Below are 26,333 nucleotides of genomic sequence, written 5' to 3'. Positions count from 1 at the left end.
TGTTCAAGTCCTAACACCTGGGTGCCTGGGAATGTGACCCGATTTGGAAATAGGGTCTTTGCAGATGTAATCAAGTTAAGGTCATACTAGATTGGGGTGGGCGCTAATCAAATATGACTAGTGTCCTCATAGGAGAGAGAGGTAGACACACTGGGAAGATGACCCCACGAAGAAGAAGGCAAAGAGATTGGAGCGGTGCCTCTACAAGACAGAGAGTGCCAAGGATTGCCGGAAACCACCTGGAGCTACGAGAGAGGCATGGAACAGATTCTCCCACAAAGCCTCCAGTAGGAACCAAGCCTGCTGACAGCTGGATTCCAGACTTGTAGCTTCCAGAACCACGGGAGAATCCATTTCTGTTGTTTTTGGCCCCCCAGTTTGTGACCGTTTCTTATGGCAGCCCTAGGAAACTAATATGGGTACTGTCGGCCCAGGACCACCTCAGACCAAATTTAGGACTTGAGGGCCACTGAATGGCCCCACCAGGAAAACCTAGACTGCGAGTCTGCACAGAACCTGGCCCTTGGCCACAACTTTGCAGATGGGTGTTTTCCCTTTCCTTTCATCTCCTGCTTCCCCGCAGTCTGCAGAGCTGGGGTGGGGTTTCCTTAATGCAGTGAGGGCTGCTCTTCAACTCTCCACACTTCACAAAGGCTTTGGGCCTTGCCTGCTGCCTCCCTTGCCTGGACGGCCTCCAGAACCAAAACCCAAGTTTGCCCAGGTCACCCAGCGTCCTCGGGAAATAAGCAGCTTCAGTGGCGTACTTCTTCTTGGATTCCCACTTCCTCTCAGGTTTTGCTTGCTTGCTGGTTCTCAGTTGTTTTGAACAGTCTCAAACTGTTTCATTTGCAGTTATTTTCAGCAGAAATATCGGCCTCAATAATACCAGCCAGTATCACCAGAAACAGATGGCAGGTCTTGCAATGCTTTTGGGGATGGACAGACAGACCACCCTGGTCACCGCCCACTAGGTGCGGGAGAAGATTTATTTCCAGCTATAGCACACATTTATCGACTTTGGCTCTCCTAGACTCAGAAAGAAAATCCCACCCCTTCCCCTCAGGCCTGCGAAACTCAGAACCAACGCGACCGATGGAATCCCTGGATCTCCCCACTTCCTTTGCCTGCTGAGTTCTCTTCCCCCAAGGGTACAATGACATCCATCAGCTGCCTGCCCCCTGCTGACACACTCTCTGTTTGAGGGTTTGCCTCTCAATGACTATAGAGAAAGCAACCTGGGCCCAGTACAAAAGCAGCTGCTAGTTTCCTGGTTGGTACCAACCCTGAGTCTCTGAGGAAAGGACAGAGTAGGGGCACTCTGCTTCACAAGACAAAGTCAGTCGCCCATTCTCCCTGCCAGTTCTCAAGCCTGTAATCCCAGCATTTGGGGAGGCCAAGGTGGGAGGATCACTTGATTCCAGGAGTTCGAGTCCAGCCTGGGCAACACAGTGAGACCCTGTCTCTACTGTTAAAAACGTATGGAAGGAAGGAAGGAGGGAGGGAGGGAGGGGGTGAGGGAGGAGAGGGAAGGAAGGAAGGAAGGAATAAGGAAAAAAGGAAGGACGGAAGGAAGAGAGGGAGGAAGGAAGAAAGGAATAAGGAAGGGAAAGAAGGAAGAAAGGAAGGAAGGAAGGAAAGAAGGAAGGAAGGAAGGAAGGAAGGAAGGAAGAAAAGGTCACCTGTCAAACATAGCTTTAGGTGATGGTGTAAATGTTCAATGTTGATCATCTTCTGTGTCTTCATTTGCATTTTCCTTTTTTTTTTTTTTTTTTTTTTTTTTGAGACGGAGTCTCGCTCTGTCGCCCAGGCTGGAGTGCAGTGGCGCGATCTCGGCTCACTGCAAGCTCCGCCTCCCGGGTTCACGCCATTCTCCTGCCTCAGCCTCCTGAGTAGCTGGGACTACAGGGGCCCGCCACCGCGCCCGGCTAATTTTTTGTATTTTTAGTAGAGACGGGGTTTCACCGTGATCTCGATCTCCTGACCTTGTGATCCGCCCGCCTCGGCCTCCCAAAGTGCTGGGATTACAGGCGTGAGCCACCGTGCCCGGCTTCATTTGCATTTTCATGGGAGCTTACGGGAGGCGCACAGGTGTCCTAGACAGCATTTTTAAAATAACAACTTGAGGTTTAATTCACACGCTACACAATTCACATGTCTAAAGTGTACAATTGGATGGCTTTTAGTATATTAATAGATACGTGCAACCATCAGCATGACCAGCTTCAGGACATTCTCTACATCCCAAAAGGAAACCCTGTCTCTATTAGCAGTCACTCCCCATTTTCCCCCAACTCCTCCAGCCGTGGGCAACCAACCACCAATCGACTTCCCTGAGACGACGTTTTGAGCCCTTATTGGGAGGAATTATAGTCGAATGGAAAATCCAATTTGGGGCGTGGTGTAAACTGGAATTGCTTTCGTGGTTTTTCCTTGTGCCTTGGGTCGGGCACTGCCGTAAGAGCATTGCATCCATCCTTCATCAGTACTCTGCTGCACACGGATGGCATTTCTGCCCTTTTTACAGATGAGGAAACTAAGGTTCAGAGAGATTAAGCAAGGGGCAGAGTGGGGCTTGTCCATAAGACCCCAGAGTCTGTGCTCTTGCGCATACATTATCAGGCCAACGTGATCTATGCATCCGAATTCCAAATAAATAAATAAAAATGCTTATAAGAAGTCCCCCCATGCAGGGCACAGTGGCTCAGGCCTGTAATCCCAACACTTAGGGAAGCACAGGCGGGAGGATTGCTTGAACCCAGGAGTTTGAGACCAGCCCCAGCAATATGACAATATCTGCATCTCTGCAAAAATGAAACAAACAAAAAAAAAGGCAAAAAGAAGTCCCCCCAAGTTAGTCGCCATGCTCTCTACCATGGGTTTTCCGTGTTATCTCTATCACATTAATACAGTCATTTCTACCAAGCACCACTCACGGTGACAGGGTAGGGTCTACAAAAATATTGACCGAGAAATCCTGATGGAGCTTCAAGACGAGCTCAGGCCACCAAGAAATGTGTACCGAGTCTGGCGGTGCTGAGCGTCGTTCTAGGGCAGAGGTCCCCAACCCCCCGGCCGTGGACCGATACGGGTCTGTGTGGCCTGTTAAGAACTGGGCCGCAGAGCAGGAGGCGAGTGGCGGGCACACGAGTGAAGCTTCATCTGTATGTACAGCCGCTCCCCATTGCTCCCGTGACCGCCTGAGCTCTGCCTCCTGTCAGATCAGCGGCAGCCTTAGATTCTCACAGGAGCGCAAACCCTATTGTGAACTGCGTGTATGAGGGATCTAGGTTGTGTGCTCCTTATGAGCATCTAACTAATGCCTGATGATCTGAAGTGGAACAGTTTCATCCCTGAACCGTCACCCCACCCCCAACCCCCGTCTGTGGAAAACTTGTCTTCCACAAAACCAGTCCCCGGTGCCAAAAAGGTTGGGGACCGCTGTTCCGGGGGATGGTGCCTGACTGAGCTGGAGGAGGCCTCTGCTCTCCCTCTGGTGGAAGGAGAGAGAAAACAAAGCAGAATAAATGAGGCCATTTGGACTGCCAAGCAGGGAGTTAAAACAGCGCAGTGTGATTTAGGATGAGGACTTTAAGGTGAGGAAGGTGATCCACTTAGAACTGTTGAAGATTTAAACTTAGAGCTGAATGGGAAAAAGAAATCGGCCATGCAAAGATGAGGGGACAACAGGTACAAGCGCCGTGTGTTCGAGGAAGGGCCAAAATTGGCCAGCGTGTACGTGGTACGGCCAGCATGTGGTGCGGCTGGGTGCAGCGGGCCAGCAGGAGAGGGACATAACGTGAGTGCCAGTGGCGTGGGGGCTCTGGGAGCCAGGCTGTAGATGGAGTTCAGGTTTCCAGGGCAACTGAAGGGCATGGGAGGGTTTCAGCAAGGGTTTACCAGATGACACCAGCTGCCGTGTGGAGAGTAGATCACAGGGAGCCCACACTCTCCACTGTGAAAGCAGCAATGAGGTCGCCGTGATAGTCTAGGCAAAAGGTGAAGGGACTCAGGAGTTTGGATCATGAGAGGAAGAGGAATCCACTTTGGCTTAAGCAACTGGGGATGAGGGAAAGGGCAGAGTTGGCAGGGGGTGGGGGCTAAAAGTCCAGTTCTGGCTTCGACGGGCTACTGGGCTCATTTTCATGAAGGAACAGATCAGGACTGGAAGACAGAAATCTGTCATCAGCATCAAGGCCTTGAAGATGGACGAGGTCACGAAGGGGGGGCGTCAGAGCAAGGAGAGGAAGAAAATTCAGGACTCAGCTCGGAGACAAAGGAACCAGCAAGGAGCCTGCGAAGCAGCTGCCGGGGCGTGGGAGGAGAACCAAGGGGTCTGAGGAGGAGAAAATGATGGTGCTAGGAACTGCAGAACCTCTCGGCAGGCACGCTCCACTCAAACCCCTGCATGAAGACACCCGGCCACCACCTCACGGGGCCTCTGGGAGCCTAAGGCCGTGCCCCTGGGATGCCCCAGCCCCCTTTTGAGTGAGTTCCCGTCTGGAAACGCTCAGGGCTGTCCAAAGCATTTACCGTCTGTTCCGGCCAACACCTGACCTCCCTTTCTTACAGCATTTACTAGCAAGGGCTTAGCCTGTCCCTTTGAGACATCTGTGTAGCACCCACAACCCAGGGTCTTTCCCGAGGGCCCCGCAGCCACTCCTTGGAAATGGAAACCTCAGGAGGCACGGGGCCCGGTCTCCCAGTCTCCACGGGAGGGAAGAATCCCAACCTTGGTAAGCACCGGCAGCTCCCACACACGGCTGGCCTCGTGGCAAGGACGCCGGCTGCCCCGCCATCTTTCACCTGAGCCTCCACTCGCCCCCTCCCGACTCCCTCATCCTCCCTTCGCAAGGCCATGCCGCCTCTGCTGGGGCGGGAACGGAGCTCAGCTCTCTCCCCCGTGAGCAGGGGTTTCTGAAGAAAATCTCTTTTCCCAGCTTGAACAAAGGCCCGCTTTTGTGTATCTTTGTGTATCTCCGGTGTTCTTGTCAAAAGAGGAGGACAGGCACAGAGGCCCGCGGGGACAAGGCCACGGGATGACGGAGGTGGAGGCTGGAGAGGCGCCGCCGGGGGCCCCCAGCGCCGGGGAGAGGCCTGGAAGGCCGCTCCCTCATGTCCCTGGCGGGGAGCCCACCCTGGGGACACCACTGCTAGCTCAGCCTCCAGGCCTCCGGAACCGGGAGGCCACACGTTTCCCTTGCCGAAGTCTGTGGTGCTTGGTCATGGCAGCCCCAGGAGACACGGTAAGCCCCTGCCCGTGCCTTGCTGGGCGGCCCTGTCAACAGCGAGCTCTTCCCTGCCACTGGCACAGAAGAAAACCAAGCTGCGTTAACACCCGAGCGACTGTGTGGGAAGACGTATTCTGTGTGTTATCAAAGGAATGCGTGCAAATTATAAGCATTTAGGAAATATATTAACATGTAAGGGAAACTTCTCATTACTGGCCACCCAGCTACTCACGTCCCTCCAAATGTTAGCAGGGTGTGCACTCAGAGCTTTTACTTCTCTACTGGGGTCACGCTTTATCCATAAGTTTGGCACCTGGCCTGTTCACACCAACATGCTATAAGGCATGTTGCGTGTGAGATGTTCGAAATGCCAGCTGTGCTGGGCCACGTCGTTACATATGCAGCCTCTTATCTTACCCTGACCTTTGGCAGCTACAAACGATGAAGTGAAGCGCCTCCCCAAAGCCAGAGTCATCGTGAGTGCCCGACTCTCTTAGGGTTACGCACCAGGGCTGAGGACGCTGCCTATGGGCTTGCTCCATCCCAGCAAATGGCCCCCTCGGAAGGGACGGCATTGCAAGGCCTCTGTTCTGCACCTTGCCGGCAGAGCGCTCACCTAGGGCTTCATCAGTTGCCATTTTCAGATCACTTTTTGCTTGCTGTTGGACTTGGTGTTGTTTTAGTTACCGATGAGGGCGAAACACCTTCTCACTGTGCTTACTGCTCACCCGCACTGCTCTCGTGCGTTGGTTGGCAGGAGGGGGAGCGCGCATAAACACCAGAGAACGCCACAAGCTCCAGGAGGAACGGGGTTCTGGCTTGTGCATCAAGGGGCCGCAGCCAATAGGGCAGGCAGGCTGGTTCCCTCCCAAGAGTAATCCGACCAGTTGTTCTGGAAGCTCAACCTAAGTAAAGCCGAAAAGGAAAACCTCGAATGCCTTACTTCCGGGCAAATGGTATGGTTTTAAATCCTTGGTGTCTGGTATACGGTCAACCCTACACCGTGCTACCAGAGGAGGAAGGAGGCAGGGCGGTGGGTTCTTCCAGCTCCCAGGCACTGCTGCTGCATTTGCCCTCATCCGTGTGCTCTGGAGGATGTCCCCACACTGGGTGGTGTGGTGGCCCTGAAGAGATACGTGCATATCTCATGGGTGTGACCTTCTTTGGGAAAAGGGTCTTTCCAGATGTAAAGAGTGCCGAGATGAGGAGATCATCCTGGATTATCTGTGTGGGCCCTACATCCAGTGACTGGTGTCCTTTATGAGACAAAAGGGAAGACACAGACAAAGAGGAAGAGACTGTGTGATGACAGAGGCAGAGACTGGGGTGATGGCTCTATAAGCAACCAGCAGAGGCTGAGACAGAGGCCCGTAAATGACTCTCTTGGCGCCTGCAGAGGAAACCAGCCTTGCAGGATATGGTGGCGGGCACCTGTAATCCCAGCTACTCGGGAGGCGGAGGCACAAGAATTGCTTGAACCCTGGAGGCGGAAGTTGCAGTGAGCTGAGATGGCGCCACTGCACTCCAGCCTGGGTGTCAGAGCAAGACTCTATCAAAAAAAAAAAGAAAGAAAGAAAGATAAAGAAAAGAAACCAGCCTTGCTGACAACTTGATTGCAGACTCTGGCTTCCAACACTGTGAAGGAGTTCCTGTTGTTTTCAGCCCCAAGTGTGCAGTACTTTGTTACAGCAGCCACAGTCCACTCATACACCCTCCCTCCAAAAAAAAATGTAAAGTGCTCTTGTAGAAAAATTGCAAGATTAGGATTTAAGTGCAGCACCCGTGAGCAGAGAAGCTGTCTGTGCCTTTCACAGTTTCCCAAGTACAATCTGATGGACACCTGGCTTGAAGAAGGGGAAAGATCACTCCCCGCCACACCCCGCCCCCAGATGCTGAGAAAGCCCTCAGGCCAGGTTAATTTTTAGAAGGCTTCATACCCCAATTCTAGCCAGCCTCACACTGTCAAATAGCAGGAAGCCCTGTGAGGAAGCCTCGGGGTGGATTCACAACATCCCGTTCCCAACCAGGGCAGCTTGGAGGAGGGCAGGAAGGAAGGCCCGGGTGCTGGGGAGTCAACTTCCAACTTTGTTTCCTTTGCTACAATTGCAGGGTTAATGCCCAGGGCTCTGACATCCTAGGAAATTTCCAGAATCTTGTTAAACAAGTAGAGTCGTCTGTTCTTCATAATTGGGGCCAGTGTAGGAAACGGCATCACAAACTTCTGGAATGTGATGGAACAGCCACCACCGGTCACACTGAGCAGCAACACTCTTGGTGAAGATAAGAGCATGCTTCGGTGTTGGAAAAAGAAAAGTGCTCGTGTGTGAAGCATCCTTCCATCAGACCACGCGGTGGTCATGACGACTCCAAACTCCAAGTAGTAAAAGGGGAAAAAAATGGATAAATGTGACTACACAAAGAAAAAAAAAACTTCGAGGCCGAGAAGCACAGTAGTTTAGCAGGGTGTGGTGGCCCGCGCCTGTGATCCCAGCTACTCGCAAGGCCGAGGCAGGAGGACTGCTGGAGCTCGGGAGATCAAGGCTGCGGTGAGCTCTGATTGTGCCACTACACTCCCGCCTGGGTGACAGACAGAGACCTTGTCTCAAAACAAAAAACAAAGAAACACTAGTAGCAAGGTCAAAGCAGGAAAAGATATCTGCAATTTCTATCACAGGCACAAAGCTAATCCTGCTCATGGACAAAGAGTTTCTAAAAGCTGAGCAACAAAAGACAACAACCCAGTAGACAAATGGATAAAAGATATGAGCAGCCCAGCGGGGCGCCGTGGCTCACGCCTGTAATCCTAGCACTTTGGGAGGCCGAGGCAGGCAGATCACCTGAGGTCAGGAGTTTGAGACCAGCCTGGCCAACATGGTGAAACCCTGTCTCTACTAAAAATACAAAAATTGGCCGGGCACAGTGGCTCACACCTGTAATCTTAGCACTTTGGGAGGCCAAGGCAGGTGGATCACCTGAGGTCAGGAATTCGAGACCAGCCTGGCCAATATGGTGAAACCCCGTCTCTACTAAAAATACAAAAATTAGCCGAGCGTGGTGGCAGGCACCTGTAGTCCCAGCTACTAGGGAGGCTGAGGCAGGAGAATCGCTTGAACTCAGGAGGCGGAGGTTGCAGTGAGCTGAGATTGCGCCACTGCACTCCAGTCTGGGTGAGATGAGCAAAACTCTGTCTCAAAAAAAAAGGAGAAAAAAAAAAAAAAAAAAAAAAAATATATATATATATATATATATATATGTATATGTATATACACACACAAACATATATACACATATACATACATATATACATATGATATGAGCAGCCCATTCACAAGCAGAACTAAAAAGCATCCTTAAGTCTCAGAAAAGATGCTGAAGCTCACACTTGACGGAGAACTGCATGGCCTAGCGAATGACAAAAACCCAAACGGGCTTTCCCACCTCCTCCTTGGCAAGGCTAGGGAAATAGGGGGTGGGGAGAGACGGGAAACCAAGCTCCAAGGAGGAAGGGGCTCAGGTACCATCTACCCCATCGCCCATACTCAGTGGTGTCACTTCTCAGAATCTATGCCAAAGATACGCACAACTAACGCACAAGGATTTTTACTACGCCATTATTTATGGTAACAAAAAGATTGGAAACAACCCAAATGTCCATCAATAGTGACTGGTTAAACACACATCGGTCTGGCTGCAAAATGGAATAGCATGCAGTCCAAAAGGAGAGCACCCGTGTGCACGGTACGAGGGCAGCACTCCCAGGGCACAGCGGTGGGTGGGTCGGTGTCCGTTGGGAGGAAGAGCTGCCACCCAGCTCTGCCAGGGGAAGCAGTTCTCCCTGAGAGCCCCAGGCCCCCATTCTTGACTTCCCCAGTGCGGGGTGGAGGAAGAGGGAGGGATTAGCCCGAGGCAAGTGGTTCAAGCAGACAGAAGGGAACAAAAAGAGCAGCGAGTCAGGCCTGATCAGGGCCGCATCTACCCTAAAAGAGGCGACCAGCGGACCAAGAGCTGAAGCGTAAGGCACCGCGGCCAGCTCCTGGGTGGGGGTCCAGGTGGCATCCCAGTTGTGGTCACCCAGCCCTTCATCCTGGGCTAGGCAGGTGGGAGAGGAAAGCGCAGACTGCACGGTCCCGGGCATGTCCTCGGCAGCTAGTGGCCTTGCACTGGCCGGCCCTACTCAATGCACTCCATGACATGTATCTGCAGGGTGTCCATATCAGGGGCCTGATACTGGCACTTGGGACAGCAGAAGTCAGGTGGCTCCTCAGGGGGGCTCCTCCTCTGGCTGGGCAGGGCCAGGGGAGAGGAGAGGTAGGCTGGGAAAAGAGAAGAGTCAGAGGGAAGGGGAGGATGGAAGGGGACGGAGACTTGGCAGGACTGTCAATGGCAGGCCTGGTCTCACAGGCCACTCATGTAAAACCAGGAGCCGCCGATACCACGGCACGCCTCCCTTAGCCTCGGGGAAGGGGGTGGGCTACCGATGGGGTGGCCTATACGAGCTCCCGCCGTCAAGTCTCCGGAGAGCGACAGGAAGGTCGAACTGTGACCTCCCGCGGCGCAGCACCTGCCCTCCCCACCCACCTCCTCCCACAGGCCCAATGCTCGCTCACTCACCGGGGGCGGGGGGCAAGGGGGCCTGGGAGACCTCAACATGCCGCTTCCTCATGTCCTCGATCCTTTGAAAACAGAAACCGTCCAGTCAAGGCATGCGTTTCTGTAAAGCTCCTTGGCTGGACTAGTGTCAAAGCAGCTCTTGGAAGCTCAGGTGAGAGGAGAGGGACCACAGTGAGCCCTAACCCAGAACACCAGGAGCCATCCGTCTCCTGCGGTCACCACTGGCGACCCCCCAGTGTCGCACCCACTGCTTACACGGGCACGCTCTCAGAGGCCCACCTGGCCGACTCCTGACAGCTGGCCTTCAGTTTGCTGTACTCCCTCTGCAGCTGCTCCAGCTGCTCCTGCAAGAGCTCCTTCTTCTCGGCCAGCTTCTCCCGAGCCTGCCTCTCAGCCTGGAAGTCCGCCTTGTAGATGTCCGCCTGGCAAATCCAACAGAAAGGGATGTGCCCACCACAAGCCAGCCACCCACCAGGCACTGTGCCAGGCACCACAGGAACAAAGCAGAGCCCACTGCTGTCCTCCCAGAGCCCCCAGCGGCGCAGAGGAAACAGACACGTCGGCGAGTAACGCCAAGCTCACCGAGAGGTCTAAGGAGCAGCACAAGTGGTTCAGAAGCTTACGAAAGGCCACTACAAAATGATGCCAAAGAGGCCAGGCACGGTGGCTCACGCCTGTAATCCCAGAACTTTGGAAGGCTGAGGTGGGCAGATCACCTGAGGCCAGAAGTTCGAGACCAGCCGGGCCAACACGGTGAAACCCTGTCTCTACTAAAAATACAAAAATCAGACGGGCGTGGTGCCAGGCGCCTGTAAGCCCAGCTACTCAGGAGGCTGAGGCAAGAGAATCGTTTGAACCCGGGAGGCAGAGGTTGCAGCGAGCCAAGATCGTGCCACTGCACTCCAGCCTGGACAACAAGAGCAAAACTCCATCTCAAAAAGCAAGAAAAAAAAGACACCAAAGAGGCACTCCAGGTCCCAGTGCCAGGGTGGGCCAGAGAGGAGGGCCCTCACCTGGGCCTTCAGCACCGGAACGGTCTCCATCACAATCTTGTGCTGCTCGGCCTCCTCCTTCAGCTTATCGATCACCTCCTGTTTGGCCACCAGGGCCTCCTCGGCCTGCTGGAGCTGCTGCTTGAGATCTTCCAGCTGCATTCCCTAAAGACGGGCAAGGGGAGCTGACGGAGCCTCGTCGGCCCGGGGCGAGGCTGGCTGAGAAGAACTGAGAAGGACGAAAGAGTGGCCGTGGTTGACCAAGCTGGGTGATGCCAGCCCCTGATTTGAGGGCCCATTGCAGGATCTCAGCGTGCACAGGGAGAAGACTGCGTCCTGTCACGGCCCAAAACGACAGAGGAGGAGATGCTGAGGTTTTTTTCAGGACCAAAGAGGCCGCTGAGGTCATCTGGCACAACCTTCCAGCCAGGCCGACATTCCCTTCCCAGAACCCCCAGCTGCACAGCCTTCCTCCCACCCTTCATAGGACACAGGCCACACCCACTCACAGCGAGCCGGTCCTGTGCCCGCCACGTGCACAGCTAAGCTGAGAGTCCTCAGTCCTTCCACTCTGCCACCTGGTCAGAGGTGCACTCCTCCCACACAGGCATCCCCAGCTCCCTGAGACACACGCAGACACACCCCACCAACGCTTCCCTCCAGAAATTAAGTGGCCAGTTTTGTAGCTAACTCTTCCCCACGTGACCTGGCTTCAGGCTTTGTCCTTATAAATCTCCTCTGGGTACACTTACGATTGATGGTGTCCTGCTAAAACGTGATCGCTAGCAAACTGCACCCAGCTTAGGTCTGATGAGGACAAACTAGGAAAAGGCTCCCAACCAACACTGGGGTGGAAATGTTGCCGGGCTTACCTTGGCTTGGGGGAAGCTGAGCCAGGTGCCTAGATGGCGATGGCTGGCAAGAGGGAATGTCCATGGAGACAAGATATCCCCAGCCCCACAGAGGGAGCATCCCAAGGCTCTGGCCCAGCCCCCCATTATGGTGGCCTGCTCACACTCCTGAGAGCCACATCCCGGGGTTGCCATCTCCCCACAGCTTCCCTGAGCTGTCACAGCTGCAGCCTGATAAAGGTCTAAGGCAAGTCAAGCGTCCCTCCCAGAAGCCCATTCTCAAGGTTCAGGGAAGCGGGGAGAGGAAGAGACAAGGCCAGCCCTAGAGCCCCGGCAGCCGCACTTACTCGCTTCCGCTCGCTGCCCACCAGGCTGCTCTTGATGTGGTTGTCGTATTCTTGGAAGAGCTGGTGATAGGCCACCTGCAACTGGGCCAGCTTCCGCCTGAGGAAGAGGCGCTTTTGCTGGAGAAACCACCTCATCCCAGTCCAGCCACAGTTCCTGCCTGCTTCCAACTCTACCCGCTTCCTTCCCTCCCTCGCATCACAGGCCTGGAATGGGGTCTTCCAAGGCTGTGTGAGGACTCCTGAGGCTGTCAGCTCTAAAGCAGAGCGCTGGACTGGTCACCAGGCAGTTAATGTCGTTTTCCTAAAAGCTAATATTTTAAAATGTTTATAATAAAATCGCAGCCAGATGCGGTGGCTCACACCCGTAATCCCAACGTTTTGACAAGCCAAGGCGAGAGGATCGCTTGAGCTCAGGAGTTCAAGACCAGCCTGGGCAACATGGGAAAACACCACCTCTACCAAAAATACAAAAATTAGCCAGGTGTGCTGGCCTGTGCCTATAGTCCCGGCTAGTTGGGAGGATCGCTTGAGCCCAAGAGGCAGAAGGTACAGTAAGCTGAGATAATGTGACTGCACTCCAGCCTGAACGATAGAGCAAGACCCTGTCTTGAAAATAACAATAGTAATAGTAATAATAATAATTAATAGTAATAATACAATGGAACTACCCTGCACTCTTCGAAACTGTGAACTTCACAAACAGCTCAGAAAGGCAGGGGAACTGTTCTAAAGGAGACTCAAAAGGCACGCCAAGGACAGGAACCTGAGGTCCCAGATTGGATGCCAGTAGAAGGGAGGCTTGGGGTATTTTTGTTGTCTTTCTGTTGCCCAGGCTGGTCTTGAACTCCTGGGCTTAAGCCATCCACCCACCTTGGCCTCCCAAAGTGTTTGGGATTACAGGCGTGAGCCACGGCACCCAGCCTAGATGGGGTTTTAAAGGGCAAGTCCCCTGATGACCTAGTGGCTAGGAAAAAAAAAACTACAAAAGAGGCCACGTGTGGACAGGCAGTGAGACGTGGTCTGGATAGCAGAGGGCATGCTTGTGTCAAAGACAAACCGGGTGTCATCATAGTCGCCTCTACTGTTAGCAAGGCTAAGGGACAGAATGGGCCCGCAGCCACACACAGAATCTGAAGGGCTCCTCAGAAGGCAGAAAGAACCATGGACCCAACACTTCTCGGCCTTTTGGCTAAGATCAAGTGTAGAACCACAGACCCTGTGGTGCGGCCCCGCCCCGGCTGACTCACTTCTCCTCCGAGGCAGCCTGGCGCTCCATGCGGAGTGCGGCCTCCACGCTCTGGCCCTGCATGCGCAGCTGGTCCACCTGCACGCTGTGCTGCTGCTGCAGTGCCTCACGCTCACTCTCCAGCTGCCGCGCCTGCTCGCTGGCCGCCCGGGCCCTGGCACAGGGAAAGAGCAGACTCAGGGAGGACAAACGGGGGGAGAGGAGGGGCTATGCGCAGGGCATGGGCGAGGGGGTGGGGGTCGGCTCTGAACACTCTGTGACCGTGAGCTGAAGCCAGGCAGCAGGGTGGAGGCACCGTCACCAGACACAAGGACAACTGCAGGGGGCCAGGTGGGAGCAGCAGGTGAGGAGCTTTGCTTGAGACGTGTTTGCTTCAATGTAGGGGCCCAGCAGGTGACCAAGTACAGGGTCAAGATGCCAAGGAGACCTGGAAGCCAGGGGAAGGGGGTGGTCCGAGAAAAGGATGGGGTCACCTGCATCCCGCAGTGCTGGGGCTAGATGAGAGGAGCCCTTGGAACTGCCTGTGGAGTTCCAATGGGGGGTTGCTGGGGGCCCCAGCAAAAGAAGTCTCAGTGGAGGGGTCAGGAGAGACTGTTGTTCCAAAAGTGAGAGACTGCCCACCTGGGCGTGCAAGCACTGAGCTCAATGCCGACTAGGACTCGGCCCCATCCCTGGTGCTGCCCAGAGCTCTGCTGGAGTCCCAGACCACCTGCTCGGATGCTCAGTTCCCACACCTGCCCCCCTACAGCTCCCTTAACCTCCAGTTTCCAGGGTCTGGCCTCAGCCCACCACACAGCCTCACTGCAGGGACGATGGTGGGTGCTTCTGTGCAGGTCCTGGGTGGCCTCTGGCCACAGGCAGACACGGCCCTTCTCTAGTCACCCCAACTCTGCCTGGCAGGCCTGGCTTCTTGGCTCTCCCCTCCACGCCTGCCCGCATGCTGCCCCCACACCCTGCACGGGCTCCCTCTGCCCATCAGAGCCTGGGTCGAGCTCCCCTCCCCTCTGCCCTGCCGGCTGCCCCAAGTACACCCTGACCGCCTACTGTGCTGGGGTGGCCGGGGCCCCCCTGGCAGCTGATCCATCTGTCTGGAGGGCAGAAGCAGGGCCGAATGAGAACCACAGAAACCTCCCTGCCCTTTGACCCAATGGTCCCACTCACAAGAACCAAGACCCCTTTGCCAAAGAGAGTAACCAGCAGGCCTGAGGCCACTGGTTGGCAAGGTTGGCCCTTGGCTGGTAAAGTTCCCTTGACACAGTGACACTTTCCCTAGTGGTCAGGGCGGTCCCTGCACCTGCGCCATTGGTAGGAACAACGTGGTTGCCATGAGCACCCACTCTGTTGCTGGCAGTCAGAGATTTAGGTACCTGCCTGGCAGAGGGCGCTCACAGGACCTGTCCCCGGTAAACACCCAGGGCGCCGAGTGTCTAGTGGGCATCTCTGGGCAGGAACATGGCCCGTGTGGGAGGCGCGTCTCACTGTGCCGCTCGCAGGGCGGCGGGAGGCTGGGACAGGGCTTCTCCAACTCCCCCCGAGGCTCCTGCCCTGGCGGCTCCTGCCCTGTGCCCTTTTCCAAAACTGTCATCTACCTCAGCCACGCGGGCAACCGTGCACCGGTCCCAGAAGTCCTTCCAGAGAACTAGACACCGTGGGTGTGGGCTCAGGGCCCCCAAAATGCCTCCTAAGGAAATAATCAAAACTCCATCAAAGGGTCACAGAGTGCGGAGAACTGGCTGGGACCCAGGTCCCGGATGCCTGGCCCAGACCTCTCCTGACACCTGCCCCAACGTGTTTACGCAGCCTGCCCCGGTCTAGCCTCATCAAGGAGCAGCCTGGAAACCCCTAAACCCACCTCATGCTTTTGGAAACCCTGGAAGGGGTCTCCGGAGCTGGCTCCCACGACTCACCGACCCTCCAGAGTCTGGCATTCCTTAGTGGCAGCCTCCAAGCGACTCTGGCTCTCCTGCAGCTCCCCGAGCAAGGATGTCACCTGGGCTTTCACAGAGGCCTTGTCCTCAGCCATCTGCTGCAGGAGAAAAAGCCACTTCCTGTCAGCACTGCCTTCTCCCCAGGGGCCCACTCCTGCCATCCGCAAGCCCCGGGGCAACCCGCAAGAGGCTGAGGCCTGCGCACCATGAGGCCTTTTTTCCTGCCCTCGGCACCCCCAAACCTGGGTGCCCTGGGGCCTCATGAGCCCAAGGGCCACCCAACCCTCCCCAGCTGCCCACCTTAACCCTCTGCCACAGGGTGAGACACACAGATGGGGCCAAAAGAGATCCCCAAACAGACGAAGGAGCACAAAGCTGCCTTGAGGTTGTCAACGGCTTAGTCACTGCCCCGGCAAGCAGGCCTTGAGGGCTGAAGCCGGTGGCCTTGCGGCTGCAGCCCCAGCAGGGGATCTCTCTCAGCCTCTCTGTGACTTGGGGCAAAAGGAGGTCAGGCACAAACAGGGCAAAGTAAACACAGGTCCCAGTCCACACCCGGGGCCGCTAGGATGGGAGAGTTTGTGTAAATCAAAGAGTGGACACTGAATTTTGTTAAACACTGGGAACTGCAGAACCTCTCGGCAGGCACGCTCCACTCAAACCCCTGCACGAAGACACCCGGCCACCACCTCACGGGGCCTCTGGGAGCCTAAGGCCGCGCCCCTGGGACGCCCCAGCCCCCTTTTGAGTTCCCGTCTGAAAACGCTCAGCGCTGTCCAAAGCATTTACTGTCTGTTCCGGCCAACACCTGACCTCCCTTTCTTACAGCATTTACTAGCAAGGGCTTAGCCTGTCCCTTTGAGACATCTGTGTAGCACCCACAACCCAGGGTCTTTCCCGAGGGCCCCGCAGCCACTCCTTGGAAATGGAAACCTCAGGAGGCACGGGGCCCGGTCTCCCAGTCTCCACGGGAGGGAAGAATCCCAACCTTGGTAAGCACCGGCAGCTCCCACACACGGCTGGCCTCGTGGCAAGGACGCCGGCTGCCCCGCCATCTTTCACCTGAGCCTCCACTCGCCCCCTCCCGACTCCCTCATCCTCCCTTCGCAAGGCCATGCCGCCTCTGCTGGGGCGGGAACGGAGCTCAGCTCTCTCCCCCGTGAGCAGGGGTTTCTGAAGAAAATCTCTTTTCCCAGCTTGAACAAAGGCCCGCTTTTGTGTATCTTTGTGTATCTCCGGTGTTCTTGTCAAAAGAGGAGGACAGGCACAGAGGCCCGCGGGGACAAGGCCACGGGATGACGGAGGTGGAGGCTGGAGAGGCGCAGCCGGCAGCCCCCAGCGCCGGGGAGAGGCCTGGAAGGCCGCTCCCTCATGTCCCTGGCGGGGAGCCCACCCTGGGGACACCACTGCTAGCTCAGCCTCCAGGCCTCCGGAACCGGGAGGCCACACGTTTCTGGGGCTTCGGCCTCGCCGAAGTCTGTGGTGCTTGGTCACAGCAGCTGTAGAAAACTCATCCACTTCCCACACAGGAAATCAACGCCTTAAGCCAGGCGCTCCAAGCCCTGAGTGAAGCGACGTGCACAGCCCACCATCCACGCCTTTCCCCAGGGGAGCGGAACCTGGCTGTGGCAAGTGCCAGGTACCCACCAGCAAGTTTCCTCTCCAGCACTTCTCCCCACCTTGCTCCTCAAAGGCAGCACAGCCCCTTCCTGACTAACATCGCCAGGATCCTGCAATCATCCAAGCCCACACACAAAGGCCCTGAAACCAGGGGGTCTGTGCTAACCACACGATTTATGGGGGAGCCCTGGGCCACACAGCTGGACCTCTGGTGGCTGTAGCCCGAGTGACCAGGGTTGGCCACACAGGCGCTCCACGCCTGCACAGCCCACCCCCCATGGAAACCCTGGCCGCCACGGCTGGGGTGAGCTTCCCTAGTTATGACTCCGTGCACACTGTCCCACACTGTTGCTGAAAGAAACAGGTGCTGTCGGCACAACTCCCCTGGGCGAGGAGCCACTGAAGCTCACGCCTGGTCTCTCCTGGAGCCTGTCCTGTGCACCCTGAGCCTTCGCTCACCGTGACCTGTGTCCTTTCCTTGTAATAAACCGGAACTCAGAGTGTGACCGCTTTTCTGAGTTCTGAGCCCTCCCAGCACAGCACTGAGCCCCAGGGCGCTTTGGGAGACCCCGACCACGAGTTCCCTCGTGGAACACTGGCGTCACCATGGGTTTTCAGAACCTGGCCCTGCCCCGGCTACCTGCTGGCATCTCTTCAGGTGCTCTACCTCCCGCAGAGCCTGCTCTTTCTGCCTCTTCAGGTCGAGCTTCTCCAGGCTGAGTCTCTCCACCAGTTTCCTGGCCTCTTGGAATTTGCACATGAGGAACTCCTTCTCCTCCCTCTGGCTGGCTTGGAAATGCAGAAGCTCCTCGCAGCGCTCTCGCAGCATCTGGTTGCTCTGCCGGATGGCATCTGGCGGCAGAGGGGATGGCGGAGGGGAGCTGGGCAGCCCGGCCTGCTGGGCCCTGCCTGGGCCCACATGGGCCCGAGGCTCAGGAATTCAGAGGCCAGAAGTGGGGCCACCCATCCTGGTGCCCCTCCCCCCCATAATACCAATGCAGCTTCTCTCAGGGGTGGATGGCGTCTCAACACTCCCTTTTGTTTCTTTAAACACTTCCAAAATCCATTACACAAATGCCCCTCACTTTCTACAAGAAAACAATACCAAACACATCAGCTTCACTTAATAGTATGTGTCAGCCAGGCACAGTGGTTCATGCCTGTAATCCCAGCACTTTGGGAGGCCGAGGTGGGTGGATCACCTGAGGTCAGGAGCTACAGACCAGCTTGACCAACATGGTGAAACCTCGTCTGTAATAAAAATACAAAAATTAGCTGGGCGTGGTGGCGCACACCTGTAATCCCAGCTACTTGGGAGGCTAAGGCAGGAGAATCACTTGAACCTGGGAGGTGGAGGTTGCAGTGAGCCGAGATCACACCATTGCACTCCAGCCTGGGGAACAGAGTGAAACTATCTCAATTTAAAAAAAAAAAGTAAGTATCAAATGCCACTTTTTTGAATTTTTCCTTTTGTAGAGGCAAGATCTTGCTATGTTGTCCAGGCTGGTCTCAAATTCTTGGCCTCAAGCCATCCTCCCACCTCGGCCTCCCAACGTGCTAGGATTATAGGCATGAGCCACTGTGCCTGGCCTTATGCCACTTTCTTTGTAAGTGACTCGAATTCATTTGTATTCTGGTCAGTCTGAGGTGTGCCTGCCCTCAGATGCTTGGTAGTGGTCCTTCCTGGCCTACACCTCTGCTGTCTTCTGGATCAGGGGGTCCTAATACGCCTGCAGACTCCCAGGGTCAGCCTCCCAGGCAAACGTCACTGCAGCATTGATGGCTGCAGCCTGAGAGGCCCAGAAGTCTTGGACCAGGCAAGTTAGTGGTGTCTCTGAGACTCAAAGTCCTCATCTGCATAGTGAACAGAGACAACAACATTCATCTTACAAGACGAGGAGGGTTAAACGAGAAAGCAGAAAACAAACAGGAAAAACCGCTGGTCCTCCCCTCACCAGAGCATGTGCCATTGCCAGGCAGTCAGCAGAGGCCACAGGAAGGAGAGCCCCACACCCAGGAGACACCCCAAGCAGTGAAGGAGCCATCTGAGGTGACAAAACTGGTAAGTGATATGCCAAGGTTCTAGCAACTTTATAGCAACTACAGGGCCGGATAAAATGGGGAAGGCAGTAACTACCCCGTGATCAAAACCCTCAACCAACTAACTATTGCTTGCTGATGAGCACAACATCCAACCCCCATTAGAATCCCGCTCGCTCTGCCCAAAGCTCAGCTCATCTGCAACTTGTCTTTTTTTTTTGAGACAGAGTCTCACTCTGTCGCCCAGGCTGGAGTGCCGTGGTGCGATCTCGGCTCACTGCGACCTCCACCTCCCAGATTCAAGCAATTCTCCCTGCCTCAGCCTCCCAAGTAGCTGGGATTACAGGCATGAGCCACTGCACCTGGCTGGCAACTTGTCTTTTAAAAAATGTTTTGAACTGAGGTAAAATTCACATGACATCAAATTCACCATTTTAACTAATTCAGCAGTTTTCAGTGTGTCCATCAGGTTGCGCAACCATCCACACTATGTAATTCCAGAACAGTTCCGGGACCCCATTAGCAGTCACTCCCCAGGCCCCTCCTCATCTGCATCTGCCTCTGCAGATTGGCCTCTTCTGGACAGGTCTCATAAGTGGAGTCACACACTAGAGACATGCAGTTTCTTCTGTGAATCTCCCCCTAAACATTCTAAACACAGCTTCCTCCGTGAACATAAGCATGTACATCTTCCGGGACAGGCATCTTTTGGGCCCTTGGGGGCTTGGCCCAGGGCCTGACACAAGTTTCACTTGCCACCCACAAAGCTCAGGTCAGGCAGAGCAAGGGGAGTCAATACAGCCTTGAGGCCTCCCTGTGCCCTTGAAGCCCGGGGGAAGCTGCTGCACTGAACACACAGCCTGGAAGGGAAGCACGGCTGGCCTGCAACACTCACCCTCAAGTCCCCCTCAACAGAGCACTCTCCTGGGGATGAGCAGAGGCCCTCAGTCTAGCTGTCACCTCTCTGTGCACCAGTGCTCTGAAGATCCCAATACAGTGGGTCTCACCAGGGACAACTGTATCTGCCCAGGGGTCATTCTGCAATAAATATCTGGGGATATTGTTAGCTGACACAACAGGACAGATGCTACTGGCATCTAGCAGGTACAGGCCAGGGACTCTGCTCCACAACCCACAATGCACAAGAGAATTCTCCAGCTCCAGGTGCCGATAGCACTGAGGTGGGGGACCCTGTCCTGGAGCAGGCAGGTTGTGTTGGGTCTCCGTGCTCCAGCAGGGCCTCTTCAATTCAGCCTCGCTGTCGAGCAGACCAAGCAGCCCCTTGACAGCAAGCTGACTGCACTGACCCCTTCCTCCATGGAAGGAAAGGTGATTTGCCGTGACAGGAAGAGGAGACACATCCAGGCATGGGTCTTGTCCCCTCCCACAGGGTGTTAGCCAGAGTCACTCTCTGAAGCCTACAGAGTATGTGACTTGTCAGCACAGAGCCCCACATAACATCTTGGACCACAGTCCAGCAAAGGCGGCAGGGGAGTGGGCCCATGATAGCGGCCTCTACTAGTCACAGCACATGCCACCTCGCCCAGGAGCTGCCAGCCAGCCAGCCAGGACACGGAGAGCCAACTGAAGACACAAGTGAGGTGCCAGCTCAGGGATGACTCCTGCAAGGAAGGGGTGTTGTCCTCCACGATGGGGTGGACACTTTGGCCTGAGTCCCCAGCAGGAACCAAAGGGTGAAGCAAAAGGGGCTACAGGCCCCACCACACACAATGAGCCACGTGGGGAGTCTGTGCCGCCCCTCCCTGCAGCTCTGGGACCGGCGGTTTAGAAGGCCGCCGCAGCAGAAAGGCAAGAGTGTATGGCGGGGAGCCACCTGGCCCCGCTGGGCTAACCAGGGGCAACGCAGAGCAATGGCGGGGAGAGGGGGCGAGGGGGAAGAATGGCAGGGGCTGGGGGTGCCATCACGCCCAGGGCGCGGGCAGGAGCGTGCAGCTGAGCCCTGAACCCACGACGACCTGGAGCTGAGCAGCACCGAGGGTGAGGGGCGCCCAGATGGCAGCCTAGGAGAGAACTCCCCAGTCCCAGCCGCTGGATGTGGGAAGTCAGCCTTCACCTCCGCTGAGATGTGCGCCGGGACTGCCCCAGAGGAATGTTGCCTGTGGGGGCCACACACCTTCCTTCCCAAGACAGACCACGCCCCTCTACCAGGGCATGCCCCGCCCATTTCCAGGACAGGCCCCACCCCCTCTCTGGGCAGACCACGCCTCTTCCCAGGGCCGACTCTGCCCTGTCCCAGGATGGACAGTACTTCATGAGAGCTCAGTGCAGGGACACAGAGGCCTGGACATGTTGGTCCAACCTGGAAGGTTCATTCCAGCTCCAGAGCTCCCTGTAAGGTCCAACAAGGCTGTCCTGGAGCCTACCGGGCAGTGTGCTTCTCCCTCTGCCCACCCCGGCTTCTTCCGCTGTCCCTCCTTTCCCTTCCCAGTACTGGTCCTGAGAGCACTCTAAACTTCCTCCCCGCTAATCTGCATTCCAGAGTCTACTTCCTGAAACCAAGAGGGAAGGCAGCACATCCCCACCCCAGGCCCAGGAAACACAGAGGTGCAGGTGGGGAGAAGATGCCTTCCCCTCAGCAGGGTCAGATCCCCTGACTCTTTCCTCACCTCGGAGCTCTTGATTCTCCTCCAGGCAGCGCTGGAGAGTCTCAGGAGCGCCTTGCTCTGAAGGCAGGTGCAGCATGGCTGGCTTCCCCAGAGGAGACTCTTCACCCAGCACGTCCTGATCTGCTGCCGGGCCACCACTGGGCTGCACCATCTCACACAGTTGGCTCTTCCAGAGGTGCCTGCTCATCCAACAGGGCAGGGGCTGAAAGAGAAAGGCAGCAGGGGAGTCACAGGAGACCCACATCCTTACCCAGCACAACGAGCCTATGAGTTCTGGGGCTACATTTTAAAAAGAACGCTGATAATTCGCCTAGTGTATCAGGATGCTAAAGTGGGTTTTCAGTCTAAGGGGCAGCAGATACTCCCATTCCAAAGGGAGGTGCTGTACCACCCATGTGGCACTTGGAAAGGCCTATCTCCAGGCTGGAAACAGATGAATTTCACCAGAGGTGGGAGAGTCACAAGAGGACTGTTTGTGGAGGGAGGTGTCAGTATGCTGGGAATCCTGACCCCCTACACACCTCCAAGCAGGAGAAGTGGAGGGTATCGGCCCCTCATCCAGTGTAGTGGGCTGAATGGTAGCCCCGCGAAAAGACATGCCCATGTTCCAACCCCTGGAACATATAAATGTGATTTGGGAAAAGAGTCTTTGAAGATGTAGGATCTCATGATGAGATCATTCTGGGTGACGTGGGTGGGCCCTAAATCCAACAACCAGTGTCTTTATGAGAGACAGAAGAGACAAGCCAGAGGGAGATGCAAGGGGAGGAGGCCATGTCGGGACTGCCTCGGAGACTGGAGTGAAGCAGCCACAAGCCCAGGAATAAATGGGGCCATCAGAAGCTTGGGAGAGTCAAGGGAGGATCGCCCTCTTAGAGCCTTTGAGGGTGTGGGCTTGCTAACCCTTTGGTTTTGGACTTCTAGTCTCCAGAACTGTGAGATTAAAATGTCTGGCAGGGCGCAGTGGCTCATGCCTGTAATCCCAGCACTTTGGGAGGCCAAGGCAGGCCGATCACAAGGTCAGGAGATAGACACCATCCTGGCTAACATGGTGAAACCCTGCCTCTACTTTAAAAAAAAAAAAAAAAAAATTGCTGGGCACGGTGGCTCACGCCTGTAACCCTAGCACTTTGGGAGGCCGAGGCAGGCAGATCATGAAGTCAGGAGATCGAGATCATCCTGGCTAACACGGTGAAACCCTGTCTCTACTAAAAATATAAAAAATTAGCCAGGCATGGAGGCGGGCGCCTGTAGCCCCAGCTACTCGGGAGGCTAAGGCAGGAGAATGGCGTGAACCTGGGAGGCGGAGCTGGCAGTGAGCCAAGATTGTGCCACTGCACTCCAGCCTAGGCGACAAAGCAAGACTCCGTCTCAAAAAAAAAATAAATAAATAAATTAGCAGGGTGTGGTGACATGACATGCGCCTGTAGTCCCAGCTACTCAGGAGGCCAAAGCAGGAGAATTGCTTGAACCCAGGAGGTGGAGGTTGCAGTGAGCTGAGATTGCGCCACTGCACTCCACCCTTGGCTTCCAGAACAGCCCCTTCTCCTGGTTTCCTCCCTATCTTGCTGGCTACTCCTGCCCAGGCACTCTCACTGGGTTCCCACCCTTCATGTTGGGGTGCCCCAGAGCTCTGTCCTAGGACGTCTTCTCCGCTGTAACTACATTCGCTCCCGCAGGAATTCTATCCAGTCTCATGCCTTGAACTCCAATCTTGATGCTTAATTAGACCTCTTTTCTAAACTCCACATTCATTTATCAAACTCAACATTTCTACTTGGTTATCTAGTAGTCCTCTCAAAACGAACCTCTCTAAGACCCCCGACAGTCCCCAAAACTCACATCTACCCAAGGCCTCCTTTGTTATCAGCTGATGGCAAATCCATCCTCCAGCTGTCAAGTCTTTTTTGATTCTCTCTCTCTGTCTCTGTCTCTCTCTCTCTCTCTCTCACACACACACACACACACACACACACAAAGAGCACATCTAATCCATCACACACACACACACACACACACAAAGAGCACATCTAATCCATCAGGAAATCCTGTCACAATGTATCCCCCAACCCATCTGATCACACTAAGCAATTAACATTAACTATTTTAGGTGTCATAATGATATTGTGGTTGTTTTTCAGAGTCCCGTCTTAGAGAGAGGCACACTTAAATATTTAAAGATGATGTCTGAATTCACCTCCAAATAATGGGAAAACTCCTAGGTATATACCCGAGAGAAATGAAAACACATGTCTCCACATGAATGCTTGTAGCAGCATTACTCATAGCAGCCAGAGAGTGGAAACAACCCAAATGTCCACCAACTATGAATAAACAAAATCTAGTACATCCACATGCTATAACATGAACAAATCTTGCAAATATGCTAAGAGAAATAAACAAGTCACAAAAAAACTAAACACTGTATGATTCTATTTATATGAGATGTTTATAACAAGCAAATCCATAGAGACATAAAGCGGATTAATGGTTACTGGGGAGAGCCAATTAGGGCTGGGGGGAAGATAAGCTGAGCTAAAGGGTATGGGGTCTCTTTGGGGGGTGATGAAAATGTTCTGTGAATACACATACCACAAACCATTGAATTGTACACTTTAAATGGATGAACTGTGTGACATGCTAATGATATCTCAAGCTGTTACTGAAAATAATAATGGTGGCCAGGCATGGTGGTTCACACCTGTAATCCCAGCACTTTGGGAGGTCATGGCCGGTGGATCACTTGAAGTCAGGGGGTCGAGACCAGCCTGGCCAACATGGCGAAACCCTGTATTTACTAAAAATACAAAAAAAAAAAAAAAAAAAAAAAATAGGTGGGAGTGATGGTGCATGCCTGTAATCCCAGCTACTTGGGAGGCTGAGGCAGGAGAATCACTTGAACCTGGGACATGGAGGTTGCAGTGAGCCAAGATTATGCCACTGCACTCCAGCCTGGGTGACAGGGTGAGACTGGGTCTCAAAAAAAAAAAAAAAAAAAAAAAAGAGGCCGGGCACGGTGGCTCATGTCTGTAATCCCAGCACTTTGGGAGGCCGAGGCAGGCAGATGACAAGGTCAAGAGATCAAGACCATCCTGGCCAACATGATGAAACCCCATCTCTACTAAAACTACAAAAATTAGCTGGGTGTGGCGGTGCACCCCTGTAGTCCCAGCTATGTGGGAGGCTGAGGCAGGAGAATCGCTTGAACCCAGGAGACGGAGGTTGCAGTGGGTGGAGATCACACCACTGCACTCCAGCCTGGCTACAGAGGGCGACTCTGTCTCAAAAAAAAAAAAAAGAAAAGAAAAGAAAAAGAAAAAAATAATAATGGGAGACAATTGCGAGAGGTATAAACAAAATTAGTCACAAGTTGATAACTTCAATTGTTGAAGTTGGGAGCTGTGAATGTAAGATTTACTATACTGGCCGAGCACAGCGGCTCACACCTGTAATCCCAGCACTTTGGGAGGCTGAGGCAGGCAGATCACCTGAGGTCAGGAGTTCAAGAGCACACTGGCCAACATACAGTGAAACCCCGTCTCTACCAAAAATACAAAAAATAGCTGGGCGTAGTGGCGCATGCCTGCAGTCCCAGCTACTTGGGAAGCTGAGGCAGAAGAATCGCTTGAACCCAGGAGGAGGAGGTTAGAGTGAGCTGAGATCGTGCCACTGCACTCAAGCCTGGGCGACAAAGCGAGACTCCATCTCTCAAAAACAAACAAACTAAAAAGATTTACTATACTAATTTTTCTACTTGTGTACATTTTTGAAATTTTCAATAATAAAATGCTCAAAGCACTGTCTCTGAGCTGGATTACTGCAATTACCTCTTAATAGGTCGCCCTTCTTTTACCCTTGCCCACTATGGTCTGTTCTCCCCACCACTGCTAGAACGATCAGTGTAAGACGTAATTCCGATCACATTCTTTCTCTACTGAGAACCCTACCATGGCTCCCCGTTGCCTTCTGCGTAAAAGTCAACCTCCCTACAACGGCCTACAAAGCCCTGTACCATCGGGTACCCCATCCCTTCCTCTCCAACTGTGCTCCCCTCCCTCACTCTGCTCCAGCTATAGTGACCTCCGTGCTATTCCTCTAATGTGCCAGTACAGCCCATTCATTCTCAGATCACAGAAACAGTATGAGAACAGGCAGATGTTGTCTTGCAAAACGAGCAAACAGGCACATGAGATCAGACACCTAGCTGCCAAACTATATTTGAGGCATTTTCGAAGAATTTAACGACCCTGATCGAGCGCAGTCAACTTTGGAGAACAGAAAATGTCTCTGAACTAGAGAAGTCCTCGCACAAGGAGTAGGGTCAGACCCCGCAGTGGAAGAGAAGGGAGGAACAGAAACAGTCCAGCTCGCCGCCCAAGTAACCTGGGTCCTGAATCGGCCCGCCTTGGCCAGTGCTCCAGAAGCGCGCGGCAGGAACGGGCTGGGGCCCAAAACAGATGGGGGAGCCTGAACGTCCGGGGGAGTCTCGGAAGCGGCGGAACACCCACCGATGGAACCCTGTCTTTAGGGAAAAGGACCACACCTGTCAGCAGAGTCCGTCAGACGTGAGAAGGGTGGGAGCGGCGGACTGTGAACGCAGGTAGGGCCCCGGCGCTCCGAGAAAGTTCCAGTTCCGCGGTCGCCCTTTCCTTCTCCGCTGTCGAAATCCCCGCTTCCGGCTTCCGGTGTCATAGCTGTGGGATCCGGAAGTAAAAACATACAAGCCCCGCCCCGGGAACACGGGAAGCCGGCGAGAAGTGCGAGGTCGCGGTAAGGCCGCATCCCGCTCCGGAGAGAAGTCTGAGTCAGCCAGGCTCTGCAGGCCCGCGGAAGCTCGGTAATGATA

The 26,333-nt window shown here is 54.6% G+C and overlaps 1 protein-coding gene across 8 annotated transcripts in view; it reads right to left on the bottom strand.

The window, feature by feature from the left end:
- The window catches only part of LOC103232832 (inhibitor of nuclear factor kappa B kinase regulatory subunit gamma), a 33,197-nt gene that overhangs the window by 1,588 nt on the left and 5,276 nt on the right, over window positions 1-26,333 (bottom strand). For 2 of the 8 annotated variants that reach the window (XM_073013285.1, XM_073013286.1), the window contains exons 2-9: window positions 21,488-21,689; window positions 17,461-17,672; window positions 15,183-15,301; window positions 13,277-13,429; window positions 12,030-12,126; window positions 10,853-10,996; window positions 10,119-10,261; window positions 9,840-9,901 (exon numbers count right to left, since the gene is read on the bottom strand). In XM_073013285.1, coding sequence (XP_072869386.1) covers window positions 9,840-9,901; window positions 10,119-10,261; window positions 10,853-10,996; window positions 12,030-12,126; window positions 13,277-13,429; window positions 15,183-15,301; window positions 17,461-17,672; window positions 21,488-21,689 — 1,132 coding nt within the window. Of the gene's footprint in view, window positions 1-1,846; window positions 6,485-8,812; window positions 9,542-9,839; window positions 9,902-10,118; window positions 10,262-10,852; window positions 10,997-12,029; window positions 12,127-13,276; window positions 13,430-15,182; window positions 15,302-17,460; window positions 19,899-21,487; window positions 21,690-25,995; window positions 26,332-26,333 lie in introns of those variants that run through there. The other 6 variants (XM_073013283.1, XM_073013282.1, XM_073013284.1 and 3 more) reach the window with 6 other exon arrangements.

The sequence above is a fragment of the Chlorocebus sabaeus genome, chromosome X, assembly GCF_047675955.1.
Source record: "Chlorocebus sabaeus isolate Y175 chromosome X, mChlSab1.0.hap1, whole genome shotgun sequence".
Taxonomy (NCBI): domain Eukaryota; kingdom Metazoa; phylum Chordata; class Mammalia; order Primates; family Cercopithecidae; genus Chlorocebus; species Chlorocebus sabaeus.
This window is presented reverse-complemented; position numbering and strand designations above follow the sequence as displayed.